This window comes from Nerophis lumbriciformis, linkage group LG14 (assembly GCF_033978685.3).
Source record: "Nerophis lumbriciformis linkage group LG14, RoL_Nlum_v2.1, whole genome shotgun sequence".
Classification (NCBI taxonomy): Eukaryota; Metazoa; Chordata; class Actinopteri; order Syngnathiformes; family Syngnathidae; genus Nerophis; species Nerophis lumbriciformis.
Genome location: NC_084561.2, coordinates 33,899,670 through 33,921,917, shown reverse-complemented (window position 1 = coordinate 33,921,917; position 22,248 = coordinate 33,899,670). Strand labels below are relative to the sequence as shown.

The window sequence follows — 22,248 nt, the reverse complement described above, 5'->3', positions numbered from 1 at the left end:
TCAAGTATTTCTTTTATATATATATATATATATATATATATATATATATATATATATATATATATATATATATATATATATATATATGAAATACTTGACTTGGTGAAGTATTGCTGTAAATATACTCCTCCCCTCTTAGCCCCACCCCCAACCACGCCCCCGCCCCACCCCGACCAACCCCCCCACCCCTCACCTCCCGAAATCGGAGGTCTCAAGGTTGGCAAGTATGACATTACCAACATAACGTAACTAATTGGTTATAGCTAGTGAAATAGTGATACGAAAAATTATTTTAGAATGTGTCGTATTATTCTATTTTAGATTGAGGCTAAAAATACAACTGAAACACAGTGAACCCAACTTAATTTGGATAAAACTTCAAAGCACCAAATAAAATGAATGCCTGCAAGGAAATTAATATTCAGAAAATGTCAAAGCTTTATAACTTCCTATATGGTATCTCCAATATTAAAAATGAAGGACTGCAGCTGCTGACATGACTGATTCCTGACTTGTTCTACTGTACTTAGTTGGCTTTCTTTTATTATTCTGATACACACACACACACACACACACACACAAACGTGCGCGCACGCACACACACACCCACGCACACAATTCCCTGTTCTGTGTCTCATTTATTGGTCTATGGGCGCTGCCCACGCACACATAGGGGAACGATATCGTTTGTGCTGCTCAGACTTTCCCAAATCATTATCTGCAACCCCTCCTGAGAGGGTGGGTGAATTAGTCAAACACACACATACACACACTCGCACACATCATAGACTACAGGCGTGGGTGCAAGGGAAATACAGGGGGGGGGGGAAACTGAGCTGTGGAGGGTGTGCAAGAAAACACATAGGAGGGTGCAGTCACAAAGCACGTTATTGTACCTAATGTGGAATGAGCTGACGTTTTCATACACTTTGGGCTCTTGATAATTAGTTTGAACCAGTGTCTTTCTAGTGTGGAATAATTAGACATCCTGTATCTACGTCGTTATACATATTCGTGTAAATTGCTTAGTTTCCTGATACAAATCTGGCTTTTAAGCCACTCCACACAATTTTCAATAGAGTTGAGGTTGGAGCTTTGTAAAGAAAATTGCAGAAGCTTGATTCCAGCCTGCTTTTTACAGTCCGAAAACTGACAAAACAAAACAAAACAAAAAAAAAAACAGTTCTTGTTTTTAAAAATCATTGAAGATGTACAGTATGATGTGTAGTCAAACAGACCCCAGAACCAGTGAAGTTGGCTCGTTGTGTAAATCGTAAATAAAAACAGAATACAATGATTTGCAAATCATTTTCAACCTATATTCAATTGAATAGACTGCAAAGACAAGATATCTAATGTTCAAACTGGAAAACTTTGTCATTTGTTAGCTCATTTGGAATTTGATGCCCTGCAACATGTTTCAAAAAAGCTGACACAAGTGGCAAACAAGACTGAGAAAGTTGAGGAATGCTCATCGAACATTTATTTGGAACATCTCACAGGTGAACAGGCTAATTGGGAACAGGTGGGTGCCATGATTGGGTATAAAAGCAGCTTCCATGAAATGCTCAGTCATTCACAAACAAGGATGGTGTGAGGGGTCACCACTTTGTGAACAAATGCGTGAGGAAATTGTCCAACAGTTTAAGAACAACATTTCTCAACAAGCTATTGCAAGGAATTTAGGGATTTCACCATCTACGGTCCGTAATATAATCAAAAGGTACAAAGCATCTGGAGAAATCACTGCACGTAAGCGATGATATTACGGACCTTCGATCCCTCAGGCTGTACTGCATTAAAAGGGACATCAGTGTGTAAAGGATATCGTCATATGGGCTCAGGAACACTTCAGAAAACCCCTGTAAGTAACTACAGTTTTTCGCTACATCTGTAAGTGCAAGTTAAAACTCTACTATGCAAAACCAAAGCCATTTATCAACAACACCCAGGAATACCACCAGCTTTGCTGGGCCCGAGCTCATCTAAGACGGAGTGATGCAAAGTGGAAAAGTGTTCTGTGGTCTGACGAGTCCACATTTCAAATTGTTTTAGGACCAAAAAGGAAAACGACCATCCAGATTATTATAGGTGCAAAGTTCAAAAGCCAGCATCTGTGATGGTATGGGGGTCTATTAGTGCCCAAGGCATGGGTAACTTACACATCTGTGAAGGCACCGTTAATGCTGAAAGGTACATACATGTTTTGGAGTAACATATGTTGCTCTCCAAGAAACATTATCACGGACGCCCCTGCTTATTTCAGCAAGACAATGCCAAGCCATGTGTTACAACAGCGTGGCTTCATAGTAAAAGAGTGCTGGTACTAGACTGGCCTGCCTGTAGTCCAGACCTGTCTCCCATTGAAAATATGTAGTGCAATATGAAGCCTAAAATTCCACAACGGAGACCCCGGACTGTTGAACAACTTGAGCTGTACATCAAGCAAGAATGGGAAATAATTCCACCTGAAAAGCTTCAAAAATTGGTCTCCTTAGTTCCAAAACGTTTACTGAGTGTTGTTAAAAGGAAAGGCCATGTAACACAGTGGTAAAAATGCTCCTGTGCCAACGTTTTTGCAATGTGTTGCTGCCATTAAATTCTAAGTTAATGATTACCGTATTTTTCGGACTATAAGTCGCAGTTTTTTTCATAGTTTGGCCGGGCTCCAGTGCGACTTATATGTTTTTTTCCTTCTTTATTAGGCATTTTAGGCAGGTGCGACTTATACTCCGGTGCGACTTATACTCCGAAAAATACGGTATTTACAAAAAAAAAACAAGTTTCTCAGTTCGAACATTAAATATCTTGTCTTTGCAGTCTATAAATATAAGTTGAAAAGGATTTGCAGATCCTTGTATTCTGTTTGTATTTACAAATTACACATTGTGCCAACTTCACTGGTTTTGGGTTTTGTACCATCCTAGAAAAAAGCCCGGTTCAAATAAATCTTTCAGTGCTCAACATTTAAAAGACATTCATGCAATGCTGAGTGCTTAGTATGTACACTTCTGACTGTAACTCGATATAGTATACTGTTGTGTATAAATTTGCTGCATTAGTACTGTAAACATTTACACAAGTGTTTTCCTATCTGCATATGTTGCGTAAGTGTGATTGGTCTTACCCTGCGTTCCCTGTTTCTGTTCCTGAAGAACAACGTCATGGAGTTAATATCCGACGTCTCCGACTCGGTCTGCCGAGCTTCTATGAGCCTTCCAATGTAACGGTTGACCCGTGTTCCTGGCGATTGCTGGACGGTGGCGGCGGAGAAGGATGTTCGATTTCTTAACTTCTCTGATGCAGTCCGTAAGGCTCTCCGCTGTCACAAACACCACACACATAACAGTTAGACTCTGATAGACTATAGACTTAGACTTTTTGATCTTTTTTTCTGTTTCACACAAAAGCTGGTTGTGGAATTGTTATGCTATAAGTTGCGAGCATGCCTTACAGTTATGAGCCTCCCCATCGTTAGTAGTAAATGTCAGTTGTAAATGTGTTTATGGATTCAACAAAAGCATCTTTAATAAACAAATTAGAACGGTATGGCATCAGAGGGTTGGTCTTGAACTGGGTTAACCAACAGGAAGCAATATGTAAAAATAGGCGAACACACTTCTACAGAGCTGAAAATATTTTGTGGCGTACCTCAGGGATCAATACTTGGACCAAAGTTGTTCAATCTCTATATAAAGGACATTTGTAAAGTTACAAAGGACTTAAAGTTAGTATTATTTGCAGATGATACAACTGTGTTTTGTTCAGGAGAGAACACACAGAAGCTAATACAAATAATAACAGAAGAAACGTACCAATTAAAAAGATGGTTTGACAAAAACAGACTATCTTTGAATCTCAGTAAAACTAAAATATTGCTATTTGGTAACAGTTGAAGGGAAAGTCAAACACAAATACAAATAGACGGAGTAGATATTGAAAGGGAAAACACATTTTTCGGTGTAATAATAGATGATAAAATGAACTGGAAATCTCATGTAAAAAATACACAACATAAAGTAGCAAGAAACACGTCAATAATGAATAAAGCAAAACATGTTGTAGACCAAAAATCACTTCATATTCTTTAGTGCTCACTTGTGTTGTCATATCTGTGTTATTGTGTAGAAATATGGGGAAACAACTACAAATGTGCGCTTCATTAACTAAGTGTGTTACAAAAATGATCAATTAGAATAATACATAATGTTGGATATAGAGAACATACAAATCCTTTATGTATTGAATCAAAAATATTGAAATTCAATGATATGGTGCATTTGCAAACAGCTAAAATGATGTACAACGCAAACTATATCCTGCTACCCAAGAATGTACGATAATTCTTCTCAACAAAAGAGGAGAAATATAACCTTAGAGGAAAATCTAATTTAAAACATTGGTATGCTCGTACAACACTTAAAACCTTTAGCATATCAGTATGTGGAATTACATTATGGAACGGATTAACCAGAGAAATCAAACACAGCACCAATATGATTCAGTTTAAGAGACTGTTCAAATTCCAATTGTTCACAAAGTACACAGAACAATAATTATGATGAGCATCTTGAACCCTGTTTTTCCTTTTTTTTTGTCTTTTGAGATAAAGATTATTTATGTATTTAATATGTGTTTACTTACTATTGTATGTTATTTATTTATTCACTGTTCTGTTACAGAGAACAAGGAAATTGGATACAATTGCTATGGAATGAAAAGGGGTAGGATTAAATAAGCTCTGCTTCTTCCTACTCCTTTTCGGGCGTGCTGTAATGAAACAACTGGACATATGTGATGCATTACGTTGTATCGAATGCATGTTTGAAATAAACTGAAACTGATATGAACGCCGTAAGAGCCGCCCCAAAACATCCACTATGAACAGGGAGGAAATTGCATTTACTTTCCCTGAACGTATACTCTATCCAAAAGACATTTAAAAAAGCCTTCAACCCTGGAACATTTCAAACCGTCAACTAGTTTGAGCATTTTTATACGACACAATTAACCTTTACTAATGTTTTTTAAACTGTTTTATATGAACACGTTCATTGTCAATGCAATTTGCCATCACTTCATCTACAACAACAACCTACGTGGCTGCACTGAGCCCATTTTTGTACTGCACAGCCTTTTAAATATGGGCTTCAAACCTGATATTGCTACTCTTAAAAAATGCTCATTGCTATGCTGGAATCGGTACTTTATTTATTAAAAAAACATCACACAGAGATAGGATGTTGCAAAGGGTACACTGCAAAAAGTCAGTGTTCAAAAACAAGAAAAAAAAAGTACAAAAATTAGGGGTATTTTATTTGAACTAAGCAAAATTATCTGCCAATAGAAGAAGAAAATTTGGCAAGATTTTCCAAAACAAGTAAAATTAGCTAACCTCAATGAACCCACAAATACCTTAAAATAAGAATATTCTCACTAATAACAAGTGCACTTTTTGCTCAATATGTTGAAAAATATTCTTAAATTAAGTAAGTGCTAGTGCCTTTATCTTGACATAATGATATGCGCTTGGCATTACATTTCTTGAAACCAGCAAACTTATACTAAAAACTAATTTATTGTTCTTAATGGAAAGGCAACAAGGCAACCGCTTGTTACTCTCGGGGTCTACGAGCCGCTCAGGCAAATCATATTGTCTAAAAATGCATTTTTCCATCGATAACATGACATCATCGCGCCAAGTGCGTGCTCTTTCAGTCAATTAGTGCACATATATACAGCCTGGCCCCCGGCCAAAAATGTTTTAATTGTAATTTTGAAGAATTTATCTGAATGTGCATGAACTATTTCTGTTCAAAATTGTTAGAAATGTCACATGTTAAATGTTTAAATATTAACTGTCAGTTTACTGTACTGTGCCAACTGTACTACTATATGAGTACGTATTTTCTATTGTTTCATTGAAAATAAAACAGCCAGGTCCATTTGACTGTCATCTGTTTTAATTATGGGACACGATTGTGTCAGTCATGATTTTTTTTTCATGCTTGAAATAAGAAATTATTATTTAAAAAAAGTAGTTTTATACTTGTGAGTGTTGATGACACAGCTTTGCAACAGTTGATATTCTAGTTTCAAGCATGTTTTACTCAATATAGGTCATCAAATCTCAGCTACAAGCTGTAATATCTTACTGAGATCATTTAGGACCAAAACCCTTAAAACAAGTAAAACACTCTAACATAAAATCTGCTTAGTGAGAAGAATTATCTTATCGGACAGAAAATAAGCAAATATCACCCTTATTTGAGATATTTAATCTTACTTAGATTTCACTTTTTGCAACTAGAATTTAATAAATCACAACAGTCTTTCCTCATTTAATTCTAGATGGATGGATCTTTATTGTCATTGCACAAGTACAACAGCATTTTGTTTTCAGCACAAACCCGTTGTAGATTAGACAAACAAACAGTACAGAACAAGAACGCTGATGGGTCGCCACAAGGCGCCCTGTAACAGATGCGAAAAGTTAGACGCTGGGGGAGGAAGAGTAAAAAAAAATACAATTTCTGGGGAAAAAAAATCCCTAGCAAAGCACATAAACCAAGGCTGCCTTTTGTCACCGATTCTGTTGATAACTTTTATGGACAGAATTTCTACCCCGCCCACCTCAACCTCCTCTCAGGGAGAGCATGTCCCAAATTCCAAGCTGCTGTTTTGAGGCATGTTAAAAAAAATAATGCACTTTGCGACTTCAATAATAAATATGGCAGTGCCATGTCGGCATTTTTTTCCATAACTTGAGTTGATTTATTTTGGAAAACCTTGTTACATTGTTTAATGCATCCAGCGGGGCATCACAACAAAATTAGGCATAATAATGTGTTAATTCCACGACTGTATATATCGGTATCGGTTGATATCGGAATCGGTAATTAAGAGTTGGACAATATCGGAATATCGGATATCGGCAAAAAAGCCATTATCGGACATCTCTAGCTAGAAGTCTTATGTACTTTGACATCGGTTACCTACGGGTAGCAATGTTTAATTGTACTGTCTTGGTGAATAAATACAATGATTTCAAAACGAAATCATTAAATTATGCTAAAGCTCTTGCTCAGTGGCCTTGTGGTTAGAGCAGTGGTTCTTAACCTTGTTGGAGGTACCGAACACCACCAGTTTCATATGCGCATACACCGAACCCTTCTTTAGTGAAACATATACAGTATATATCAGAGGTGTGGACTCGAGTCACATGACTTGGACTCGAGTCAGACTCGAGTCATGAATTTGATGACTTTAGACTCGACTTGACAAAATGTAAAAAGACTTGCAACTCGACTTAGACTTTAACATCAATGACTTGTGACTTCACTTGGACTTGAGCCTTTTGAATTGACATGACTTGACATGACTTGCTACTTTCCCCAAAACCCAAAGATGAAAAAGTTATTCGGGAGCGCTCCGTATTTTTCATTGTGTACTTGTCTATCAGCGTTGCGTGTGTCAGCTGGTGTGCTCTCAGTACAACAGCCAATCAAATTAGATCTACTTTGTTTTCATCACACAGCATTCATCCAATCAAATTGCAGGACAACCAACGAAGAAGACATGTCCAAACCACACGCCAGTGAACAAAAAATGATACCTAAAATAATTTTGTTTGGGTATAAAAATTACGAGGTGGTCAACACAAAACGGTTTGCAGTATGCAACACATGCGGTTCGAAAATTACTGATGGAGAGGAAACAACTTCCAACTTCGTCCGGCATTTGAAGTTGCACAAAGAACGGTAAGTTTTGAATGTAAGATAACGTTTATTGGCTAAGTAACGTGACTTTTATTTGCTGTGTAGTTAAATCAGTGAGGCTGTAAACTCACTGCTAACGTTATAACGTTATTGCAAACACGGGAATCTGTTGCAGTTCACTACCTTATTCATACTTTTTGTTCAGTGATTTTTTTTAGCCTGAGCTAGTGCGAGAGGTGGAGAAGTTCTGGCTAGATATAGTCGGACTCACTTCGACGCACAGCAAGGGCTCTGGAACCAGTTCTCTCGAGAGGGGCTGGACTCTCTTCCACTCTGGCGTTGCCGGCAGTGAGAGGCGACGGGCTGGGGTGGCAATTCTTGTTTCCCCCCGGCTCAGAGCCTGTACGTTGGAGTTCAACCCGGTGGACGAGAGGGTAGCTTCCCTCCGCCTTCGGGTGGGGGAACGGGTCCTGACTGTGGTTTGCGCTTACGCGCCAAACCGCAGCTCAGAGTACCCACCCTTTTTGGATTCACACGAGGGAGTACTTGAGAGTGCTCCCCCGGGTGATTCCCTCGTTCTACTGGGGGACTTCAATGCTCATGTTGGCGGCGACAGTGAAACCTGGAGAGGCGTGATTGGGAAGAATGGCTGCCCGGATCTGAACCCGAGCGGTGTTGCGTTATTGGACTTTTGTGCCCGTCACAGATTGTCCATAACGAACACCATGTTCAAACATAAGGGTGTCCATATGTGCACTTGGCACCAGGACACCCTAGGCCGCAGTTCCATGATCGACTTTGTAGTTGTGTCATCGGATTTGCGGCCTCATGTTTTGGACACTCGGGTGAAGAGAGGGGCGGAGCTTTCTACCGATCACCGCCTGGTGGTGAGTTGGCTGCGATGGTGGGGGAGGATGCCGGACAGACCTGGCAGGCCCAAACGCATTGTGAGGGTTTGCTGGGAACGTCTGGCAGAGTCTCCTGTCAGAGAGAGTTTCAATTCCCACCTCCGGAAGAACTTTGAACATGTCACGAGGGAGGTGCTGGACATTGAATCCGAATGGACCATGTTCCGCGCCTCTATTGTCGAGGCGGCTGATTGGAGCTGTGGCCGCAAGGTAGTTGGTGCTTGTCGTGGCGGTAATCCTAGAACCCGTTGGTGGACACCGGCGGTGAGGGATGCCGTCAAGCTGAAGAAGGAGTCCTATCGGGTTCTTTTGGCTCATAGGACTCCTGAGGCAGCGGACAAGTACCGACAGGCCAAGCGGTGTGCGGCTTCAGCGGTCGCAGAGGCAAAAACTCGGACATGGGAGGAGTTCGGTGAGGCCATGGAAAACGACTTCCGGACGCCTTCGAAGCAATTCTGGACCACCATCCGCCGCCTCAGGAAGGGAAAGCAGTGCACTATCAACACCGTGTATGGCGAGGATGGTGTTCTGCTGACCTCGACTGCGGATGTTGTGGATCGGTGGAGGGAATACTTCGAAGACCTCCTCAATCCCACCAACACGTCTTCCTATGAGGAAGCAGTGCCTGGGGAGTCTGTGGTGGGCTCTCCTATTTCTGGGGCTGAGGTTGCTGAGGTAGTTAAAAAGCTCCTCGGTGGCAAGGCCCGGGGGTAGATGAGATCCGCCCGGAGTTCCTTAAGGCTCTGGATGCTGTGGGGCTGTCCGTGGATCGATTGGTATCGGGCCGCACAAGAATTTTTTCTTTTTTTTTTCTTTTTTTAATTAAATCAACATAAAAAACACAAGATACACTTACAAGTAGTGCACCAACCCAAAACAACTCTCTCCCCCCTTTTGTTCTGGGCATTGAACATGAAGACTCTTCCTTCACTGTTCCGAGTGGCCATGAGAGTCTTGGCAGTGCCTGCCTCCAGTGCTCCAGTGGAGCGAGTTTTCAGCCATGGTGGCATCATACTACGCCCCCATCGTGCACAAATGACTGACAGACTCTTGGCTAATTTGGTCTTTTGCAAATGCAATGCAGCATAGGGCCCTGACATATAAAAAGTACAACTTTTTTGTTATGTTCACGTATATGTCATGTTTTTTCAATGTTAACACTTTTGTACAAATAAGTACATTTGCACTTTATTTTTCAATGTGTTTGTTCTGTAAAGGAATGAGTTAATGTTTAAAATGACTGGTTAATAGTGCTATTATAAAGTGCAATGTCAGCACAATTTTCTTTCCTGCAATTTAAAATGCACTTGTTTTAATAAATAAATACAGCGTTTGAAAAGCATACACAATCTGTGTTAATATATTAGTCTGTGGTTAAAAGGACTTGAAAGGACTCGAAACTCAAAATGCAGGACTTAGGACTTGACTTGAGACTTTCCAGTCTTGACTCGGGACTTGACTCGGACTAGAGGGCAAAGACTTGAGACTTACTTGTGACTTGCAAAACAATGACTTGGTCCCACCTCTGGTATATATATATATTTTTTTTCAAATTGAAGGCAAAGTTATATATTTTTTTTTACTGGTGCACAAATTTAACTGTGCATGAACATCACCTTGTTCAAAGAACAAAACCAACACGGTGCATGAACTCACAACAAATTACACACCTGCAAATCTGTCTGACTTCTGCTGTTGCCTTTGAGAGACCAGTTCAGATATGCGTGGCTTCACCTTGGCGAGTGCCACTCTCATGTCATTTTAAATGATGAATGATAAAATAAAATAATTTAATTACAAACCACGTTTCCATATGAGTTGGGAAATTGTGTTGGATGTAAATATGAACGGAATACAATGATTTGCAAATCCTTTTCAACCCATATTCAATTGAATGCACTACAAAGACAATATATTTGATGTTCAAACTCATAAACTTTATTTTATATTTGCAAATAATAATTAACTTAGAATTTCATGGCTGCAACACGTGCCAAAGTAGTTGGGAAAGGGCATGTTCACCACTGTGTTACATGGCCTTTCCTTTTAACAACACTCAGTAAACGTTTGGGAACTGAGGAGACACATTTTTTAAGCTTCTCAGGTGGAATTCTTCCCTATTCTTGCTTGATGTACAGCTTAAGTTGTTCAACAGTCCGGGGGTCTCCGTTGTGGTATTTTAGGCTTCATAATGCGCCACACATTTTCAATGGGAGACAGGTCTGGACTACAGGCAGGCCAGTCTAGTACCCGCACTCTTTTACTATGAAGCCACGTTGATGTAACACATGGCTTGGCATTGTCTTGCTGAAATAAGCAGGGGCGTCCATGATAACGTTGCTAGGATGGCAACATATGTTGCTCCAAAACCTGTATGTACCTTTCAGTATTAATGGCGCCTTCACAGAAGTGTAAGTTACCCATGTCTTGGGCACTGATACACCCCCATACCATCACAGATGCTGGCTTTTCAACTTTGCGCCTAAATCAATCTGGATGGTTCTTTTCCTCTTTGGTCCGGAGGACACGACATCCACAGTTTCCAAAAACAATTTGAAATGTGGACTCGTCAGACCACAGAACACTTTTCCACTTTGTATCAGTCCATCTTAGATGAGCTCAGGCCTAGCGAAGCCGACGGCGTTTCTAGGTGTTGTTGATAAACGGTTTTTGCCTTGCATGGGAGAGTTTTAACTTTCACTTACAGATGTAGCGACCAACTGTAGTTACTAACAGTGGGTTTCTGAAGTGTTCCTGAACCCATGTGGTGATATCCTTTACACACTAATGTCGCTTGGTGATGCAGTACAGCCTGAGGGATCGAAGGTCACGGGCTTAGCTGCTTACGTGCAGTGATTTCTCCAGATTCTCTGACCCCTTTGATGATAGTACGGACCGTAGATGGTGAAATCCCTCAATTCCTTGCAATAGCTGGTTGAGAAAGGTTTTTCTTAAACTGTTCAACAATTTGCTCAGGCATTTGTTGACAAAGTGGTGACCCTCGCCCCATTCTTGTTTGTGAATGGCTGAGCATTTCATGGAATCTACTTTTATACCCAATCATGGGTATAAAACCTATTCCCAATTTGCCTGTTCACCTGTGGGATGTTCCAAATAAGTGTTTGATGAGCATTCCTCAACTTTATCAGTATTTATTGCCACCTTTCCCAACTTCTTTGTCACGTGTTGCTGGCATCAAATTCTAAAGTTAATGATTATTTGCAAAAAAAAAAAAGTTTATCGGTTTGAACATCAAATATGTTGTCTTTGTAGTACATTCAATTGAATATGGGTTGAAAATGATTTGCAAATCATTGTATTCCGTTTATATTTACATCTAACACAATTTCCCAACTCATATGGAAACGGGGCTTGTATTTTCACAGCAAAGTCTGTTCCTTTTTTTCGTTTTTCACCCAGACATACAATACTAGTACACAGCTCATGAAAAACAATATTTGTTGTTATTGTCATTGTAAGTGGGCCAAAACACTTATATTAGAAAATAATGTCATGGAAATGACAGCTGTCATTTGATTATAATAATGAAACATTTAATTTGTTATTTAGTCAGGTTTTGGACAGGTGTGCTCGCAAGTGCTCCACTGAATACTCAAGGAGTTTTTGCGTTTGCTCACGCAGAAGGAAAATTAGAGGGAACATTGTTTGAGGGTATCCATAATAAGTCAATAGGGAGAAGTTTTTATTTACACGATGAGTCGGGTGTGTCTTGACCTCCGCAGCGGAGGCTCCGCTGAACCCCTGAAGCAGACTCACCGAACCCCTAGGGTTCGATCGAACTCAGGTTAAGAACCACTGGGTTAGAGTGTCCGCCCTGAGATCAGTAGGTTGTGAGTTCAAACCCCGGCCGAGTCATACCAAAGACTATACAAATGGGACCCATTACCTCCCTGCTTGGCACTCAGCATCAACGGTTGGAATTGGGGGTTAAATCACCAAAATGATTCCCGAACGCGGCCACCGTGCTGCTCACTGCTCCCCTCACCTCTCAGGGGGTGAACAAGGGGATGGGTCAAATGCACAGAATAATTTCACCACACCTAGTGTGTGTGTGTGACAATTATTGGTACTTAATGGTGTGTGTAATGAAGAAACAGCTCAAGTAAGATAACATAGAAGTCTGCTCTCCAAGGTAAATGTTGTACGTTATTATTACTTTACTTCATACAACCACTATTGTTGTTTGTATTACATTCTATTGTATTGTTTATGGTACAATAGTATTAAAGGCCTACTGAAATGTGATTTTATTATTTAAACGGGGATAGCAGGTCCATTCTATGTGTCATACTTGATCATTTTGTGATATTGCCATATTTTTGCTGAACGGATTTAGTAGAGAACATCGACGATAAAGTTCGCAACTTTTGGTCGCTGATAAAAAAGCCTTGCCTGTACCGGAAGTAGCAGACGATATGCGCGTGACGTCACAGGTTGTGGAGCTCCTCACATCTGCACATTGTTTACAATCATGGTCACCAGCAGCGAGAGCGATTCGGACCGAGAAAGCGACGATTTCCCCATTAATTTGAGCGAGGATGAAAGATTTGTGGATGAGGAAAGTGAGAGTGAAGGACTAGAGGGCAGTGGGAGCGATTCAGATAGGCAATATGCGGTGAGAGGCGGGTGGGACCTGATATTCAGCTAGGAATGACTAAAACAGTAAATAAACACAAGACATATATATACTCTATTAGCCACAACACAACCAGGCTTATATTTAATATGCCACAAATAAATCCCGCATAACAAACACCTCCCCCCTCCCGTCCATATAACCCGCCAATACAACTCAAACACCTGCACAACACACTCAATACCACAGCCCAAAGTACCGTTCACCTCCCCAAAGTTCATACAGCAAATATATTTCCCCAAATTCCCCAAAGTTACGTACGTGACATGCACATAGCGGCACGCACGTACGGGCAAGCGATCAAATGTTTGGAAGCCGCAGCGTACTCACGGTACCGCGTCTGCGTATTCAACTCAAAGTCCTCCTGGTAAGAGTCTCGGTTGTCCCAGTTCTCCACAGGCCAATGGTAAAGCTTGACTGTCATATTTCGGGAATGTAAACAATGAAACACCGGCTGTGTTTGTTTTGCTGCAGTCGGCCGCAATACACCGCTTCCCACCTACAGCGTTCTTCTTTGCTGTCTCCATTGTTCATTGAACAAATTGCAAAAGATTCACCAACACAGATGTCCAGAATACTGTGGAATTTTGCGACTTAATAGTTGGCCACCATGCTGTCCCAAAATGTCCTCTACAATCCGTGACGTCACGCGCAGGCGTCATCATACCGAGACATTTTCAGCAGGATATTATGCGCAAAATTTAAAATTGCACTTTAGTAAGCTAACCCGGCCGTATTGACATGTGTTGCAATGTTAAGATTTCATCATTGATATATAAACTATCAGACTGTGTGGTCGGTAGTAGTGGGTTTCAGTAAGGCCTTTAATATCAATAAAGAAAATAACTTATATTGTATGCATACAACATAAGTTAAAAACATGTATGTGGGGGGGCGTGGCTTGCGGACCTGCAGCGAAGCGGGGTGTGCCAGGACCGGCTTCGAGATCAGCGACAGGTGCGTAGATGGCCCACCTGGGCACGTTTATGTAATCACCTGTCGCTCTGTTAAAGGCAGCAGCCGGGAAGGAGTGGGGGAAGAGTTGTTGATGGCTGTTGGTGAAGCATGAGCACGAAGATAGCGAGAGCGAGAGCAAGACAGACGACACTCTGGAGAGAGACCATTCATGTGCTCGATTGCGACTAAAGACAATTGCTGAAAAGCACAAAAAGACTTTTGCACAATCCTGCCAATAAAGCACTGTTGTACCCATGGAAGAGCCTGGCATGTCGATGAACCCGGCAGTGCAAGACCTCCACAGTATAAATAACTTGTAAAAAACATATATTGTATATACACGATGTGTTTTTTTTCTTTTTAAAAGGCATGTTACATGGAAACATGGTGTTGTTTTGGGGGAGCCAGGCAAGGATTGAATCAATTTTAATTCATTTCAATGAGCGACAATGGGTGTCACAGTTCAGTGTACAGGTGCGTCACAGTAGCGATTAAACTTGTACACAAGGTGGCATGAGTTACCACTGTATTTTTGTATTTTCAGATTACTTCTTCCTACTTCAAACACACAACAGCACTACCACAAACACATAGAGGAATATCAATACTTACACATTTTGAGAATTTTGTCTCTGTTTCTTGGTTTGGCTTTATAACAACATACTACTGTGTCAAATATCGTATTCGTCAGAAATTAGTTTATAATGCAGAAAGGGAAGCTGTTTGATTTATACAATTAGTGAAACTTTCCCACAATAAAATAGAGACCAGTACACACCTTGTCGTCATCCTCACAGGTCATGACATTGGAGAAGGGGATCTCAGCCTTGAACATCTTCCTGCAGTGCATGAGCTGCACTAGCAGGTAGCACACTGTCTTGAACTTCATCCTCTTGGCTGGTTTGATGTCAGACAGGATTAAACCAGGAAATATCTGGAAAAATAGTAAAAGCTAGTTGGATATGGAAAAATTCTACGGCTATCTATGATACTGACACTGATGAATGCTTTTTCCCCTATGGATACAAGACACACAGGAAACAATTGTCATGTGTTTTTACTATATATATATATATATATATATATATATATATATATATATATATATATATATATATATATATATATATATATATATATAGATATAGATATGTGTGTGTGTATGTATATATTCATTTGTGTACCGGTACATATATATTTATGTGTATGTACATATGTATGAGTGTATTTATGTTTGTGTATATATATATATATATATATATATATATATATATATATAATACATACATACACAAACATATACAGTACAGACCTAAAGTTTGGACACACTGTGGAGGGGGGCGTGGTCTGCGGGCCTGTAAGGACCGGGTGTGTAAGGACCGGCCTCGAAGCCAGCGGCAGGTGAGTAGATTGCCCAGCTGGGGCTGGCTATCTAGTTGGAGTTGGAGCCAAGAGCTGAAAGGTCTTGAATATATATTGCTGGAAAGCAAACCATTCTTGTGTATGACAAATAAAAGACCTGCTCCAACCTGTATACAGGGCTCAAGAAGATCTGTCGGCATCAGAAGAACCCACCACACTCGGAGACTTCCACACAAACCTTCTCATTTCAATAGGTTTTCTTTATTTTCATGATTATTTACATTGTAGATTGTCACTGAAGGCATCATAACTATGACACATGTGAAGTAAAAACCCTTTCAAGTGACTACCTTTTGAAGCTCATCGAGAGAATGCCAAGAGTGTGCAAAACAGTAATCAGAGCAAAAGGTGGCTATTTTGAAGAAACTAGAATATAAAACATGTTTTCAGTTATTTCACCTTTTTTTGTTAAGTACATAATTCCACGTTCATAGTTGTGATGCCTTCAGTGACAATTTACAATGTAAATAGTCTTGAAAATAAAGAAAATGCATTGCATGAGAACGTGTGTCCAAACTTTTGGCCTGTACTGTATGTATATACATATATATATATATATATATATATATATATATATATATAGTATTACTTAAACTGAAATACATGTTAAATGTAGATTATGACATTTGGAGTCCAAGATAGTAATCATGACATTAATAATGATGTAGGAAATAACATAAATGTATGTTTTAACATGCAATAAAAATCTAAAATTTTAATTAGTAGCCATATAATACACAAGTATGCATGTCGCCTATACTTAAAATGTCCAAAAATAGGCCTGATAACACTTTGTGAACAACATTTAAAGGCGCTAGATAAACTCCAAAAGCATTTTATTTTTTTGGGTCATTTAAGGTACTTTCAATTCTAATCCTTTAATATGGTGTAAAATATTTGAACTTAAACTGTTCTTAATATATTTTCTAGAATTAATAATATAAAACAAGCGGCAAAGATATCACTGTAACATCAAATCAAGCTTTTAGCCTTAAATTGCTGTAGAAAGCCTGTTTGTCACATTAGCAGAAATGGTAATAAGCCACCCAATAAATGTCACGGTTTCATTAAGTGAATCAATATTTTTCAAAGTACTGTACATCTGTGGCAGTATACTAAGTACAAAACAGCATTTAACATTTACATTTAACTTGAAAACTCACTTTGATATATGCAAAAGCAGTACCCGTATTTTTCGGACTATAAATCGCAGTTTTTTTCATAGTGCGACTTATATGTTTTTTTTCCTTCTTTTTTTATGCATTTTCGGCCTGTGCGACTTATACTCCGAAAAATACGGTAGTATTTGAAAAAAAAAAACCTGCATGTAAAATGTGGCCTGTGCTGCTCTTGATCTGGTCTTGGATATATATATATATATATGCCCATAAAGTTATTTAAGCAGAAATGGGCTGTGAAAAATTCAATTTGTTTAGCTTTTTATGCAAGTTTCAATGTAATACAATATATAAGGTGTCTATTTATTCCAACTCTTAGTTTTATCTTTATTACTTCTTGTGTAATTTATTTTTACCCCATATTTGTTCCCACTACCGCACCTTAAGTTGGAGTCCTTAATCTCGTTATATGCGAATATAATGACAATAAAGTCCATTCTGTTCTAATTAATCTTAAACCACCTACATAATGAAATAAAATTCAACGCCAGCATTCAATAATCCATGTAATCTCATACTAACTAGTCATGCAATGTAAATAGAAATGAGTCGTAGTTTTTCTGCAATAATAAAAACCATCCGCGCGTACGTGTACATGTTGAGTAAGACAGTGATACCAGCCATGTATGTACCAGCTTAACACATGACCTGCTTCTCTGCCTGTCCCAGCGGATTACCTACTACTACTACTACACTACGGACAGATGTGTTATACCCAAGTGAAAAAGAGAGAAAATGCAAAAAAAAAGAAAAACAGCTGTACTTTGCGTCTGTGTGATGGCACGATGAAAAAAGTCTCTATGTGATGCTTCTGCAGAAAGGAGTGTCTCTTGTGTCCAAAGCCGGGTTCCACCTCATAATCGCCATTTAAACACTCCAAGGTGGTCCTTGTGATGTGCACCTTGCTGAGAGCACAAGCAAAGACAAAATGAAGCTTTTAATGCTCAAACTGGCATCACTTTACACAAATATCACAGTAATTTGCCATTCGCTTGCACATTTTTTTGCATTTTTTTGTAATGAATCCACTCATATAAAATGGGTGAACATGTGTCTGGTGGTTAACAGGATTACTCAAAAATTGCCATTGCACATTGTGTATGTAGGTGACATGCACACAAGAGGAAAACAGTGAAATTAGGTAAGAATCTGAATAAATGTGGTTTATACAGTGTAAACTGCAACTGGTTGAAAAACCAGCATAACGAGAACGGATGACATGCTGAGTAAGTAAATGTCTACTGCATTTGCTTCATGCTTGTCTTGTTTCTGCGGTAGTAACAGTGAGTACTGACCCAGGCAGTCCTCCGGCCTCCATCACATTTGCCAAAGTGACATCGTTTGACCAGACATCATACTGCCATTTCCTGAGGCCCAGCACACCACACAGCACCCGTCCTGTGTGCAGGCCAACACGCATGTTCAAGTCCACCTCAGTTGCCTCTACCACTGACCTATGAGAAAATGCATGCGTTGAGAGGGGCAGCCAAGTGGAGGTATGGCTCCAATTAGAGATGTCCGATAATGGCTTTTTTGCCGATATTCCGATATTGTCCAACTCTTAATAAATCAACCGATACCGACATATACAGTCGTGGAATTAACACATTATTATGCCTAATTTTGTTGTGATGCCCCGCTGGATGCATTAAACAATGTAACAAGTTTTTCCAAAATAAATCAACTCAAGTTATGGAAAAAAATGTCAACATGGCACTGCCATATTTATTATTGAAGTCACAAAGTGCATTATTTTTTTTTAACATGCCTCAAAACAGCAGCTTGGAATTTGGGACATGCATGAAGAGGTTGAGGTGGGCGGGGTTGGGGGGGGGGGGGTGGTTTAGCGGGGGGGTGTGTATTGTAGCGTCCCGGAAATGTTAGTGCTGCAAGGGTTTCTGGGTATTTGTTCTGTTGTGTTTATGTTGTGTTACGGTGCGGATGTTCTCCCGAAATGTGTTTGTCATTCTTGTTTGGTGTGGGTTCACAGTGTGGCGCATATTTGTAACAGTGTTAAAGTTGTTTGTACGGCCACCCTCAGTGTGACCTTTATGGCTGTTGACCAAGTATGCCTGGATTCACTTGTGTGTGTGAAAAGCCGTAGATATTATGTGACTGGGCCGGCACGCAAAGGCAGTGCTTTTAAGCCACGCGCCCAATATTGCTGTCTGGGTGGGAATCGGGAGAAATTCGGGAGAATGGTTGCCCCGGGAGATTTTCGGGAGGGGCACTGAAATTCGGGAGTCTCCCGGGAAAATCGTGAGGGTTGGCAAGTATGACTGGGAGACGCAATTGCTCTATACTTCTCCCTACGTCCGTGTACCATTACGTACAGCAGCGTTTTAAAAAGTCATACATTTTACTTTTTGAAACCAATAGCGATAATTTCCGATATCACATTTTAAAGCATTTATCGGACATCTCTACTGTGGACTCTATAAAAGTAAAATACAATCCATTTCAAGCAAATCGCTAATTTGATCAAGTTAAAATGTGATAGAAATACAACGAATGGGTTGTAGTCTCCGTTAACAGTCATGTAAGCGCAAATATTTTCAATGGAAGAAACAATTCATTTTGTAAGTGTATTCCCTTACAAAGACAAACGGACTATGACTTTTGGTAGCGTTATTCTAACAGAGATGGAATATCAACACAAAATGCAGAGAATAACACACTCAAAAAGATGATTGATTCATTTGTATTTTATTAGGTGAAATACGTATTTCATCTTTAAGGAATGTGACTTCAAACTTGGTGGATAATCCCTTGCTGGAAAGCGTAGAGGTCATATACAAAACCCAAAACCAGTGAAGTTGGCACGTTGTGTAAATTGTAAATAAAAAGAGAATACAATGATTTGAAAAACCTTTTCAACCTATATTCAATTGAATAGACTGCAAAGAAAATATATTCAATATTCGAACTGGTAAACTTTGTTATTTTTTGCAAATATAAGCTCATTTGGAATTTGATGCCTGCAACATGTTTCAAAAAAGCTGGCACAAATGGCAAAAAAGACTGAGAAAGTTGAGGAATGCTCATCAAACACTTATTTGGAACATCCCACAGGTGAATGGGCTAACTGGGAACAGGTGGGTGCCATGATTGGGTATAAAAGCAGCTTCCATGAAATGCTCGGTCATTCACAAACAAGGATGGGGCGAGGTTCACCACTTTGTGAACAAATGCGTGAGCAACAGTTTAAGAACAACATTTCTCAACGAGCTATTGCAAGGAATATAAAGATTTCACCATCTACGGTCCGTTATATCATCAGAAGGTTCAGGAAATCTGGAGAAATCACTGCACGTAAGCGGCAGGGACGAAAACCAACATTGAATGCCCGTGAACTTTGATCCCTCAGGCGGTACTGCATCAAAAAGCGACATCAGTGTGTAAAGGATATCACCACATGGGCTCAGGAACACTTCACAAAACCACTGACAGTAACTGCAGTTTGTCACTACATCTGTTAGTGCAAGTTAAAACTCTCCTATGCAAAGTAAAAGCCAATTATCAACAACACCCAGAAACGCCGCCGGCTTCGCTGGGGCTGAGCTCATCTAAGATGGACTGATGCAAAGTGGAAAAGTGTTCTGTGGTCTGACGAGTCCACATTTCAAATTGTTTTTGGGAACTGTGGACGTTGTGTCCTCCGGATCAAAGAGGAAAATAACCCTCTAGACTGTTAAAGGCGCAAAGTTCAAAAGCCAGCATCTGTGATGGTATGGGGGTGTATTAGTGCCCAAGACATGGGTAACTTACACATCTGTGAAGGCACCATTAATGCTGAAAGGTACATACAGGTTTTGGAGCAACATATGTTGCCATCCAAGCAATGTTACCATGGACGCCCCTGCTTATTTTAGCAAAACTATGCCAAGCCACGTGTTACAACAGCGTGGCTTCGTAGTAAAAGAGTGTGGGTACTAGACTGGCCTGCCTGTAGTCCAAACTTGTCTCCCATTGAAAATGTGCGGTGCATTATGAAGCGTAAAATACGACAACGGACTGTTGAACAACTTAAGCTGTACATCAAGCAAGAATGGGAAATAATTTCCTACAAGATTCTAAGGTATATAATCGTGTTAATCAGCACTTTACAGTAATGTGGTGAAGTCTTTCTGTAGACAAACAAACAGCTTCCCCATGTTTATCAGTAGGGATGGGAATTTTTGAGGTTGTCAACTCGAGGTAATGCCAAAGAGTTTTGTATTGGTCTCATCTGACTTCATCACATTCTCCCCAGCCTTTTCTGGAATTGAATGTTGTCATTGCACTTTAAAAGACCAAACGAAATGTGTTTGTATTGTTCTCGTGCAGGTGTGTTGAAACATACTTAACACCGAGTTAAACAGGAGCCAATGAATGAAGACAACAAGATTCAGCATTTACTTCAACATTTTTCCCTTTTACATGACATTGAAAACTGGAAAATAAAGTGATACACATTCTCTTAGTAGTTTTGTACATATCTGGATAATATTTCATAGTTTACCATGGATTGTAAACAAAATAGTTCAAACAAATTGCTTCCATGGCTTTTAACATGTAGCTGTAGTGCAACGAAATGACCAGCAGAGGACGACTGCACATTTCTACATTGAATTGTACGCATTTAGAGTAAAAATGTTCACAAAGTTCTCAACAATCGCCACTATTTATATGTTTACCAACATGAAATAAACTTCTTATCAACTACTTACGGTATTGCCTCTATGATGATTCACAATGGGCGGCAACAAATTCGCTCAGAACATGTCGAAATGTCTGCCATTTATGGCTTTTCTGTCTTGCCTCTGGTGAGGGCGGTCACATTTTGTTCCGCTCCCTTCTTCTCCCTGCTTGCTCTCTTTGTTTTTGTCTTGTCTACACTTTTTTGAAGCCTCTTTCTTTGCGCTGTCCTCCAAATCTTAACATCAGACATGGAAATGATCAGCTGGACTCTCTACTCAATTGACAAAATATTTTCGACGAGGAAAAGAGGTTCTGGGGAGCCTGGATGCCCTGATGGAACCATTGCTGCGGGGTACGTGAGAGATTCCTGGGATTAATGGAGAATCATGTGCCTCTCAGTCCTTTCCATCGAGGACGTGGAAGACATCTACCTATTTGGAACGGTGATCGCGGGGCACCTGCCGATTGGGCTGGGCATTGCTCTGGTGTATCGTCAAATTCGTAAGACGATGGCAGCCACTCAAGGGGCCCAAAGGCTGTTCATCGCAATGGAAGGTTTGGGCCTGGCTGTGCCATCACAGACTGGGGCGATTTCTGAACTGAATCGCAAGATGGATCACATCATGGAAAAGCTGGTAAGGGAAAAATTGGATATGAGGGCCAGCATGGACGAATAGAACAGACAAGCCATTGTAATGTCTGCTCGCGGAAAAACAAAAATCCTAATC

At 40.0% G+C, this 22,248-nt stretch overlaps 1 protein-coding gene across 5 annotated transcripts in view; it reads right to left on the bottom strand.

Moving 5' to 3' along the window:
- LOC133616394 (adenylate cyclase type 1-like) overlaps positions 1-22,248 on the bottom strand; it is a 223,809-nt gene that overhangs the window by 89,558 nt on the left and 112,003 nt on the right. For all 5 annotated transcript variants that reach the window (XM_061975587.2, XM_072914695.1, XM_061975590.2 and 2 more), the window contains 4 exons: positions 18,136-18,294; positions 17,604-17,745; positions 15,019-15,174; positions 3,128-3,322 (listed from right to left, as the gene is read on the bottom strand). In XM_061975587.2, coding sequence (XP_061831571.1) covers positions 3,128-3,322; positions 15,019-15,174; positions 17,604-17,745; positions 18,136-18,294 — 652 coding nt within the window. The remainder of the gene's footprint in view (positions 1-3,127; positions 3,323-15,018; positions 15,175-17,603; positions 17,746-18,135; positions 18,295-22,248) is intronic.